This window comes from Nycticebus coucang, chromosome 9, assembly GCF_027406575.1.
Source record: "Nycticebus coucang isolate mNycCou1 chromosome 9, mNycCou1.pri, whole genome shotgun sequence".
In the NCBI taxonomy this organism is placed as follows: domain Eukaryota; kingdom Metazoa; phylum Chordata; class Mammalia; order Primates; family Lorisidae; genus Nycticebus; species Nycticebus coucang.
The window spans coordinates 27738481-27750496 of record NC_069788.1 but is presented as its reverse complement, the minus strand read 5'-3'; the positions used below and the strand labels follow the sequence as shown (position 1 = coordinate 27750496).

General features: G+C 43.1%; 2 protein-coding genes across 2 annotated transcripts in view; both read left to right on the top strand.

Moving 5' to 3' along the window:
- The window catches only part of EFHC1 (EF-hand domain containing 1), a 113565-nt gene that overhangs the window by 36207 nt on the left and 65342 nt on the right, over nucleotides 1-12016 (top strand). The window lies entirely within an intron of this gene.
- On the top strand, nucleotides 3775-8795 carry PAQR8 (progestin and adipoQ receptor family member 8). Its single transcript, XM_053603112.1, has one exon. The coding sequence runs from the start codon at nucleotides 3809-3811 to the stop codon at nucleotides 4871-4873; it is 1065 nt and encodes a 354-aa protein (XP_053459087.1). The 5' UTR covers nucleotides 3775-3808; the 3' UTR covers nucleotides 4874-8795.

The window sequence follows — 12016 nt, the reverse complement described above, 5'->3', positions numbered from 1 at the left end:
AGTTTAGAATTTTTCATGACTCTGTGCTTCAAAGGAAAGCTTAAGTCCTTTTCATCCGCAGACAGAGCACTTGTTTGCTGCACTGTCATTGCCCAGAGAGATAAAGGATCACTTTCTGAACTGGATGCTGTGGTGGTTCTGTCCTTTGACTACCTGGTCCTTTGTGGGTATCAGGTTACACCCCAGGGCATGGAGTTATTAAGGAACCCCTGAAACTGGTGAAGCTGCATTTTAAAAATCTCCTTTACAAGGGAAATGATTCTGCTAACTTCTTTCCCTAAGTACCTTTTCCTTTGAAGTTAAAATTAATATCCTCTGGGTCTTGTATCTCTCTGCTTCTTAATTCTATGTGCCTCTTCCTAGTTTATTTTCCTTAAGAGTGAAGTAGAGGGTGGCGCCTATGGCTCAGTGGGTAGGGCGCCAGCCCCATATACCAAGGGTGGTGGGTTCAAACCTGGCCCCGGCCAAATTGCAACAAAAAATAGCCAGGTCTTGTGGTGAGCGCCTGTAGTCCCAGCTACTCGGGAGGCTGAGGCAAGAGAATCACCTAAGCCCAGGAGATGGAGGTTGCTGTGAGCAGTGTGACGCCACGGCACTCTACCGAGGGTGATAAAGTGAGACTCTGTCTCTACAAAAAAAGAGAGAGAGAGAAGTAGAAATAATTTTCTGAAAAAGGTTTGTCACCTAAAGCCATGGTGGAAGGTTGAGGCTATGAGGGCTCGAGAAACCATCTCGGTCGGGGCTATGTAGTAATGGTTTTCTGCAGCCTGACGATAAGGGCACATCACATTCTGTCCTTTCTCTCTCAGAAGAGAGGCTGCTTAGTTCTCAGGTCTGAATTGTGTTCCATTCCAATCATTAAACTACTAAAATCTAAAGTTTTAATCATTGGAGTTGGTTTGTAAGAAATTGCTGTGCAATAGACACCCAGTTTTAAGGATATGAAGATAAATAAGATTTGTGCAGTTATGTACTTGAACTCTGGATACAAGAATTGTCTCAGGTTGGTTTGGATGCCCAAAGATGATGGAATTATCCTTGACCTTAAACAGTATGCAGATGGGGCCTTCTGGGGAGCATCTTCAGGGATTCCTTCTTCTATAGCTTTTTATGCCCATTGGCTCACCTCAATTTCTCCCATCCATAAAATCAGATTAGTAATTCCAGCTGATTTCCTTCTCTGCTTCACAAGAGACAGGAGGAGTCTGTATCTAAAGGATAGAGCACTTTAATTCCCCAGAACACAAACAAGCCCAGCTCCCCCAGATTATGTGTTGCTAATAACAATAAGACAACTGTAAATGTTGTCCCAGGTCCCAGGTCCATTCCTGCAGCTTGACCACTGAGGTGGGTTAGAGAAGCCTCCATCCGGAACTTAACTCCCAGGCACTCAGATCCCTCTGCTGGCTGATATTGGAAGCACCGCAGTTGTTTTTAGAAGAATTAAGATGTTCTGAGTGATCACTTTATTTTTCTTTCCTATACTCCCTCTCTCTTTCTCTTTCTAGCTAGCCCCATAATCCTTAATACCCTTCTATTAGTGTCTGTAATTCCTATATTGAGTGCTACTTCATAGCCTGTTCCTGCCAGAAGACCACTGCCTGATAGGTGCTGGCTGAATTAATGGCTCAATACATTGGTTATGGTGGCTGCCATAGAAGTAGTGAGAGGACATTAGGCCCTCCACTTATGAACCATTCCTGCCTCTGACACCCCGCAATGGTCATGATAATGTCAAATGTTTTTGCACCCTTGGAACCAAATACTTAAACACTTTACAGGCATCATATTATGTAGTTCTTACTCAGCCTTGTGAGTAACTCTTATCATTAATTCTACCTCACAGACAACAAAGCTGGAGTCAGGGAGCTCATTGACAGTGGGGCTCAGGATTGGAGTTCAGGTCCCTCTGGCACCAGGGTCAAACGGTGAACTAGACTTCAGATGCTCTGGGCTTTCCAGGCCCACATCTTGGCAAAAGTTCTTTGACCTTGATCTCTGCCTGAAAGTCTCTTCCCCCCTTTTCTTCTCTTAGAAACTCTGACTTCTTCAAGAGTCAGTTCACAGATTGCTTGGAGAAGGGGTGCCCCCACTTCATCTATTTTGGTTGTGTTGGCAGAGACCCTCTGAACCTTGCAGCCCACTAATGGAGCACTTCCTCCACTCATTGTTCGTTTTTCTCTGGAGTCCTCTACATTCCTATTTTCCCAGTAGGCTGTGGCCTCCTGAAAGGCAGAGAGCCTCTCTTATCAGTCTTTATATCCTGGTCCCTAGTGCCTACCTCGGAGTCCGCCTCATAGTAATTAAAATAACAGTAGTGCTTCACATTTACTAAGCACGTGTCTTGGGTCAGGCAGCGTGCTAAGCACTTCATGTTTCAGATTCTCTCACTTAGCCATCACAATAACCCATCACAATAACCCCTCTACACAAATGTAGAATTATCACCCCCATTTTATAGATAACGAGGCTGAGGCTTAAAGTTTTGTAACTTGCCCAAGGTCACCCAGTAAGTGACAAGGCCAGGTCTTGACTCCAGCTCTTTCTAAACTTGTGTCACATTTTATTAGTTTCCATGCCCTCTTTTTTTTTTTTTTTTATAAACTGATTGGGCTTTTTTCTCTTTTAATATTAAGAAGTGTGAATAGGAATATTACATTTTCTGTGCTAAAATTAGTCATACCCTGAGCAGCATGGATGGTATCTCTCCTAATTGAGGGTCTTTGAAAGAAGGGAGCCATTTAGGTAAATCAGATATTGAACTTGTCTGGAGAAAAATGTTTGATAAATATAAATACAGAGGATAATGTAGATCTAAAATAGATCAAAATCTATTTCTTTACCTAACAACTCCATATGAAATTTTACAGCAATTTTATGAAATATTTTCCGAAATAATTGCTATGCTCATCTGGCTCATTAGTCACCTAGAAATGCCAAGTGTAAATTAAGCATTTCTGACACTGGAGGTTCACTAAGTACAGATGTAGTTATTCAGAAGAGGCAAATCCAAAACTATTGCTTTCAGGACCATAATTAAAAGCAAAAAAAAAAAGAAGAAGAAGAAGAAGAGAGAGAGAAAAGAAAAGCAATCTCTGCAATTAGATTTTATGTTAAATTTAGCCACATGTTGATTTAACTGTGAAATATCCCAGATACACATTGGTCTTTACCAACCTAACTGGTGAATCATTTTTACCTGTCCTTAATTTGAGGTTCAGTCAATTGCTTACCTCAGATTTTTAAGTTACCAATGAAATTAGCAGATGGTTTAAGGTAGGTGAGTGCTAGAAAAGTATAGGCTATTATTAGTAATGTCAACATTTATTAATTCTTCTGTTTCAACATAATATTTAGAGCCTGTCTGATGATTACATTTTGGCAATACCTAGAAAACCTGGTAGCCTTTAAAGGTCACCTACTTGCCCTGTAGATATCCTTATATCTTGAAAGTCGTTAAGTCACTGATATCATGAATTCATATTAGGTAGCTAACATTTCCATTTTACAAGATGTAACTTTGCCTCACTGTGTAGTGTGTAGTAGGTACAGAATCAGAATATTAGGGCAGTTAATGATCTTGGTCCATCTCCATCACTGCACAGAAGAAAATGAGCTTTGGCGCAGCCATCTGCAGTGGCCAGCTTCCCCCACTGCCCTAGAAAGCCGCCTCACGTTAAGGAAGCCACAGGTCCTCCCTCGGTCATCTAGCTGCCCTGGGGTCTCACTGTGGTTTTGCCCATCTGCTTCCCTTTCTGCAGGCTGCACCCCCCGTGAGACGGTGCCGCAGAGGCCGGCAGGCGCGGCCATGACCACCGCCATCCTGGAGCGCCTGAGCACCCTGTCGGTGAGCGGGCAGCAGCTGCGCCGCCTGCCCAAGATCCTGGAGGACGGGCTGCCCAAGATGCCCTGCACCGTCCCGGAGAGCGACGTGCCGCAGCTCTTCCGCGAGCCCTACATCCACACGGGCTACCGGCCCACGGGGCACGAGTGGCGCTACTACTTCTTCAGCCTCTTTCAGAAGCACAACGAGGTGGTCAACGTGTGGACGCACCTGCTGGCCGCCCTGGCCGTGCTCTTGCGCTTCTGGGCCTTCGCGGAGACCGAGGCCCTGCCGTGGGCGTCCCCGCGCTCCCTGCCGCTGCTGCTGTTCATCCTGTCCTCCATCGCCTACCTCACCTGCAGCCTGCTGGCCCACCTGCTGCAGTCCAAGTCCGAGCTCTCCCACTACACCTTCTACTTCGCGGACTACGTCGGCGTGAGCGTGTACCAGTACGGCAGTGCCTTGGCCCACTTCTTCTACAGCTCCGACCAGGCCTGGTACGAGCGCTTCTGGCTTTTCTTCTTGCCGGCGGCCGCCTTCTGTGGCTGGTTGTCTTGTGCCGGCTGTTGCTATGCCAAGTACCGTTACCGGAGGCCTTACCCAGTCATGAGGAAGATCTGCCAGGTGGTGCCCGCAGGGCTGGCTTTCGTGCTAGACATCAGCCCTGTGGCGCACCGCGTGGCTCTCTGCCACCTGGCTGGCTGCCAGGAGCAGGCAGCCTGGTACCACACCCTCCAGATCCTCTTCTTCCTGGTCAGCGCCTACTTCTTCTCCTGCCCGGTGCCTGAGAAGTACTTCCCGGGTTCCTGCGACATCGTGGGCCATGGACATCAGATCTTCCACGCCTTTCTGTCCATCTGCACACTCTCCCAGCTGGAGGCCATCCTCCTGGACTACCAGGCCCGGCGGGAGATCTTCCTGCAGCGCCACGGGCCCCTGTCCGTCTACACCGCCTGCCTCTCCTTCTTCTTCTTGGCAGCCTGCAGCGCTGCCACTGCGGCACTCCTGAGGCACAAGGTCAAGGCCAGACTGACCAAGAAGGATTCCTGAAGCTGGCCGGTGGGGCAAGCTGTGCAGGCAGCCTGTAGTGATTTGCAGAAAACTTGATACAATAGAAGTTGACTTTTTACTTTTAAGGGTTGGCTGTTAAGTTAATATGTATTTCCAAGATATGCTATCCTGCAGTATTTGAGAGCCAGAGGATTCAGGAGTTTTTGTTGTTATCAGTAAAAGTTTTCCTCTCCCTTTTGGATCATAGTCTTACACAGCACAGGAAGGGAAGAGATCTTGGTTGAGATTCAAGGAACACTGAATTAAGGAGAACCATCTTTATGCCTGAAAATTTAGCAGACTTCTGACTCTGGCCTCCAGGGGCAAGTCCTAGAGCCAAATGGATAATTAAATTGGACTGGCAAATAAATAGGTGGCTGGTCCTCACCCTATTGGAATGGCCATCCTACCATGCTAGTTTTGGGGAATTGCATTGAATAAACTAATCTGAGGACCCGTTTCATTTGGATTTCAGATTGTCTAGAGCAGAAAATTCAGAATCTTCAAGATGAATCGGTGAAACTCTTAGGCATAATGAATCACTCAGCTCATCTGATTCTCTTCCCTCCTCTCTCATCCACTATAACACTGACCTTTTTCTCAGATGACTGTGTGCCTGGCTGTTTCCCTCTGAAGTGCTGTTCATGCCCATCCCAACCTTGCACGATAATATAAAGGACTGGGAAGCAGTTTAGGAAGTGCTTGGATTCGTGTGGACATTCAGGAAGCTTATTATTATATATTAATGTCAATGGTACTAGAAGGTACAGTGCCAAGAGCCACCTGGAGGCCCAGCCAACAAGGATGGATGCCGTCTGATGTCAGGGGACCCTTTTATTTTATATTTGTGGACTGCAGGCTATTTGAGAGCTATAAGGGCTAGGAGATCAGGAGATTGCCCCAGGGAATCATTTCCAGATTTTACTAGCGTGTTACAAAGCCCTTAGTAGAGTGAACTGGTTCTCAAGGTCCCTCTAGAGATCTAATCAAGAGGAACCCAAGATCCAGCCTCCTATACAGATGCTGCCTGATGAAGGACCCGCATAACTCCCCCCGTTCAGGGTCCACAGGGAGACGCTTCTACTTCAGCTTAGAGGAGAACGCTTCAAAATAATCAAGTCCAAGACAAGCAAGCCTGTGTGCTCACAGTGGACTAGTCCTCGACGTCTCCTTTGGGTGACAAGGTGTGACCCAGCCCAGCAGTTTCTGTGGCGTGGGTGGTACTTGCAGTTGGTGTTTTCTGGCCACGCAGCCCTCTGAGGATTGACTTCTGCACTAATCCGGTGAAGGAGGCTGTGTCAGAGGAAGGGCTGCGAAGCCCTCTCCTAAGAGACTACAGTTCTTATCAGTATAAGAAGTTCCCTTATTCATTAAAAGGGGAAGTGGTTTGTTTTAACTCTAATTATGTAAACCTCTTGTATTATTAGCTTACTTTGTTGTCTTCAGATCTTTGTCTTTTTCCTTTTTCTGAGAATTTTTTGGCTTTTGTGCCTTATAAATGGAAATGTATGACTAGTTAATGTATGCCCATGTAGAATTTTCTGTTTTGAGTTATTGGAGAAGAAAAAAGAATTCATTGCTTTTCAACCAGTGAACGAAAGAAAACAGAAAGCTAGAGTTGTGTATCAATCAAAAAACAGACAAAAAAAAAAAAAAAAGATGTTCAACTGAAGCTTTCCTATATCAAAAAAGCAGGTGTCCTGTCAGCTATATTGTTTTCCTAGATGGAGTTCTCTTGTGTATCCTCAAATAATCTGAACTTCCGTGCTACCCAGGTGTCTTAACACAAGCTTCTTATGTCTAGGCCAAATTCACAGCAAATAAAAGTTAGCAAAACTGAACAGAGTTGAACTGAACAAGAGGATAAGGGAAGTGTGCAAATACTTTGCAAACGTAGAGTCATTTTAAAACAGGAACTAGAAAGTGAAATTTTTGTTATGAATTCAAAGACTATTTTTAGAAGTTGGAAGGAGAAGTGAGGGAAGAGGGCACAAGAAAGCAGGTTGTCAATGAAGATCTTGAATATAACTGTGATGATTCTCGTGGACAGAGACTCTAGGTCAGATGCAGGTCATTTTTAAAAAGAGAGAACAGGAGGTGGAGGAGTGATCCTCAGATGCATGCACAGACCAGGGCCAGTCTGCACACTGTTCACGGCCTATGACACAAGAGAGGCACTAAACGTAGATATTGCCATATAGTTTTTATTTTAATTTACATAAATATTGGCCCATCAAGTGATTAGAAATTAAAAATAAAAAAGAAAGTTTTTTAGAAGAGATATTTGAGAAGCATTGAGGTAGTGGGCTATGAGATGCTCTTAAAATATCAGCATCTTATTAGAAATATATAAATACAGGAGATGCAGATGTTTTTAACTACTCAGACTTTTGAGAGGTTAAATTCTCCTTTTAAAGCATGTTCACTTAATGACTATATCAGTAAGGAGCAGATCTAGTTTGTTTAAAGGGAATAATTAGGCATTAAAGGAGAAGGCTGTCTTGCTCTATAATAGCCCCTCCTGTAATAGACAACTACTGGAAGGGGCTGCTGGTTCTCTCTCTCTCTCCCTTTTTTAGTTAAGACTTTCAACCTATTAAAATATAAATAGAAAAAAACCTAAACTTATCCATCGTTTACATCTGTCTGTGAGTGAAAATCCTGATAGATTTGTCTGAGCCTCTACTCAGCGAGACGCTAGCAGGACTCAGCAAAGTGGGGACACATGTGCCTGTTTCCATCTTGACTAGTTCTTCCTGACCCATATTTACTGACCAGTAAATGTTAATATTCTTAAGATGTTACAGTTTCATTTCTAATTTTGGCTGCAATACTTCACTCAATAACAGTATTCTCAAGTGTCTTTTCCTGGAAGCTTAAAAGAAGTAGCAGGAGTTGAGGGCCATGGAAGGAAGGTAGTTTGTTCCAGCCTCCATTGCCTACCTGTTCACAAATTCCTGCACTGTAGTTCCAAATCAATCCTGTAGATGGTGATGGTGCCTTAGGGCACAGCCACTGTCCCCAAGTCTTCTGCCTACCAATTTTGTTGGTCATGTGTTTTGTTTGGTTGCTTGGCAAAGAAAAAAATGGAACTAGGTTATGTCCATATAAATTTATAGACTTACATGAAAAACCACCAAATGCATTTTGTATATGAATCATTGTAGTGTCAACAGTTTAAAGAAACAGCTACTTTTTTTCTTTGACAAGGCCCTTTACGAGGGATACCTTGACAAGGATACCTTTCCTAAAGAAAGGTTTTATCTGGACATTGCCAGGAGAAGGAGGCTGGGACACATTACATCCATAAAGAAGTAAGAAAATAGAAAAGCTTTTTAAAAAAAGTCCACATACCCAAACCCCAGAATACATATGTACGCACACATACACCCCCCACACACACATAGTAATCCCTCCTTGTGAGTTATGTGAGCTATGGGGTTAATCACTATGAAGGTTTTAAGCTAATTAAATAAACACTTTTACTTTCATAGATAATAGTTTAAAGATTTCAGAATTTTGAATTGTTGGACATTTTTTGATATCTAATAATTATGTATTATACTTATATATCTACCATAACAGATACTATACTATATGTGTTGTGAAATGTGACCTCTAAGGCTGAACTCAGAGGCTCATACCTGTAATCCTAGCCCTCTGGGAGACCAAGGCAGGAGGATCACTTGAGATGGAGACCAGCCTGAGCAAGAGGAGACCTGGTCTCTACAAAAAAACCCAGAAAAAACAACTGGGCACAGTGGTGCATGCCTGTGGTCTTAGCTACTCCGGAGGCTGAGGTAGGAGGATTGATGGAGCCAAGGACTTGAGGTTGCTTTGGGCTACGATGACAACACTGTACTTGAGCCCAGGTGACAGAGGGAGAACCTGTCTAAAGAAAAAAAAAAAAAAAAGCAAAAATTAAGAAATGTGATCTTTATCCATTAAATAATTTTTAGCCTTCACTATTAAATTTAAATAGCTGTGGAAAAGATGATCCTCTAGGATACTGCAGCTCCGGGCTATTTAGTGTCACAGTAGCAGTTAGAAAGCGGCATTCCGATGGCTAGAGGCCCCACCTGGAGAATTATGGATTTCCCTGTTGCCCAAATCCAAGCAGGGGCACTGGGCAGTTTGAATATGCTTTCATTGTCACTGTTAAACTCAAGAATTTATTGAGTACCTATTAGTGGCAGGTGCCATATTGGCTCTGGAGATACTGGAGTAAAGAAAAAAAGACACCCTTACTCAGAGAGTCTGCATTCTGCTTAGTGAGGACCAACAGCTTGCCCCTGGTCCATGACTGGGTCACCTTCCCAGATCTTGGTCCCAGATCAAGGGACCCTTGGGAGGGCCACCTGCCCTGGGGAAGCAGGAATCTGGTTTGGCTCAGAACCTTTTCAAAAGGATTAAGCTCTTTCCTCTGTCTCTCTAGAGGCTGAAAACATTTTCCCTCCAGCAAAGTTGTCATCTTAAAGCCACCTGGACCTCCTGTCGTTCCTGCCTCCTCTCTAACCCTTCCCACTGCCCTCTAGTTGTTTTAATTCAGTCCCGGGAATCCTAGACACATCCAGACACAAAGGAACCCTATACTTAGACAAACAGCATAGACTTCCCAGGCACATAAAGTCCCAGCCTTGATGGAGAGGGATGTGGGGGTTTAATCTGAGTGGAGTTCCTGACTTGGTAAATTGAAAACAGCATGCTGCCTTCTTTAAAAATAAATAAATAACCTTAACCCTTATGGAATTCCATGGAAAAAATTTCATATGGAAGGAAAATTGTTTTTATTAAAAAGAATTTAAATGTTAACCTTGAGAGCATCTCTAATTAAGGGCTCTTCTTACATGAGTCTCGTTGGAAGAGGTGTTCTGTTCACTGTAAAGACTTCAAGAGGCTTTGACCAAGTTAAAGGCTACAAAGTAACATCTCAAATTTTATCATGCATTGTGCCGCCCAAAACGTTTTTATATCCATTGAGCTTCTAAACCATGTGAAGTAAGGCCAAAAAAGGCCCCCTTTGAACCAGAAAACAGTAGAAAGGTAGAGTGACCGGTTTGAAATCACACTACTTGGAATGTTTAAATTCATTTGTCCTTCAGATAAATTCAGGGCCCACTGAATCAGAAACATGAGGACCAAATGTGTGCAGAGCCCTTAATAGCCTATGGAGCACTTTTATGCATAATGTATTCTTTATATCATCTCATTTTAACTTGTTATTCTAAATATCTCATGCACAGCCAGGGCTGTATCACTTCTTTTTGAGGTAAAGTGATTCTCCACCACATCCTTGGATACCAACTGAGGCATTCTTTGCACACAGAGGCTTCTCAGAAACCCCAAAGTTTCATAGTCCACAGGTTAAATCCCATTCTCCAGTCAATTTCTTGAAAATACCTTTGAATCTTTGGATGAGAATCTCCTCTAGTCTTGATACTCTTACTAATTCCCAAACCCTCCCTTTCATCTTTCAGTGGGATTATCAGTTCCTCAAACAATTGGCTTTCCCAGGAATTTTAACAAGAGTTATAGATTAGAGTATGAAATTTAAAAAATCTTTCTCTGCTTTATAATATTTATATAGACTTAGTAGAAAGCCAAAGAACTCATTATTTCTCAGTTTAAAGTGATACATGGTTATTAAAGAGAATGCAGAAGAAAAGATAATCCATGGGCCCATCACTAAAATTAAATCCCTTTTAGGGGAAAATAAGCTTGTGTCAAAATATTGTCAATGATCAAAGGTAAATTAGCAGTATACATAAAGATTCCTGAAAAACCATAAATTTTGAACTAGAAATTTTAAAGCAACCTGGTACTTTCAATTTCATAAAGTATAAAATCAAAAGCCCTTGTCTCAGTTTACAGGAATACCAAGATAGTTACATACACTCCCTTCTTATGTGACATTATATAGGTAATTTGATGATATTGTGGCAGAGATACTTGCTCATGAAACCAAGCCAATGATACATTATCTCTTGTATTGAAAGAATTGGATACAATGCCTTTCCTGAATCAAGCCCTTAGACTCAGAATGCTATGCTAGAAAGACCTTCCCTGGAGGCGAGGCCAGGCCTGCTGAGCGGGTAGGAGGTATGTGTATTCACTGACGGTCTTTCCACAAACAGCACCAGTTACCAAACTCTGTTCTTAGTAGTTAGGACACAGTAATGAATAAACAGGCAATTCCTCACCCTTTACAGAGAAATCAAATAAGTGATATACAGTAGTATATTAGAAGGTGACGGTGCCAAGGAGAAAGAGAGAGCGAGGGAGAAGGATAGCCTGGAGGGGTGGGTGAGTGTGCGATTTTTAAACAGACTTGGGGAAAAACCCTGAAAGAGAGGTGAGGGAGGCAGCTGTGTTTCTCTCCCAGGCAGAAAGAAAAGAGCCAGGGCCCCGAGGCCAGAGCATGTGAACAGGGAGGAGGAGGAGAGTGGGAGATGAGGACAGAAGCTGGGCCTTGTAAGGACTTCTGCTTTTATGACTTCAGGAAGAGGCAAGCTGGGGAAGAATTCTGCCCAAGGAAATTTAGGTGAACTGTTTACATGTATTAATTATTACTTAAACATGACCTTGCCTTTAGCAAATATGGCAAATTGTGTTTCCTGCCATCTGCACAAAACCAGGTTAACATTAACTAATTCCATTCATGGGCCTGGCCCAGCAAACTGTTCCCATGGACACACTCTCATGCTCGCAGGATTCTCCCCACATTCCTCCCAGAGCGTGTTTAGAGTGCCGACCTCCACTTCCTAGACAGGCTTTGAATTTTCCTTACTCTGTTGACATTAGTTTGCACTCTTGGATAATTCCTGGGAAGATATGGAATGACACATCCAGTGAAGAGTCTGCAAACTGGAAATAATAATAACAGTTTACATTATCTAGTATTCACTACTGGCCAAGTACCGGGCTGGCTAAACTGTTTTCTTAGATTCTTTCGTTTAACCCTGATAGCAACCCTGTGAGGTTTGTACTATTACCTCCCCCATTTTACAAATCAGGAAAATGAAGTGTAAAGTGAATTTTCCCAATACTTCCTGGCTATTAAATGATGAAAGATCACAGAAACCCAACCTTTTGAATCCAGACTCCATATTCTTAACCACCAAAATTAAGTGAATGTAGAAGATT

Coding starts and splice junctions, on each gene's coding strand:
- PAQR8 (XM_053603112.1), top strand. CDS start 3,809: ATGACCACCGCCATCCTGGAGCGCCTGAGCACCCTGTCGGTGAGCGGG.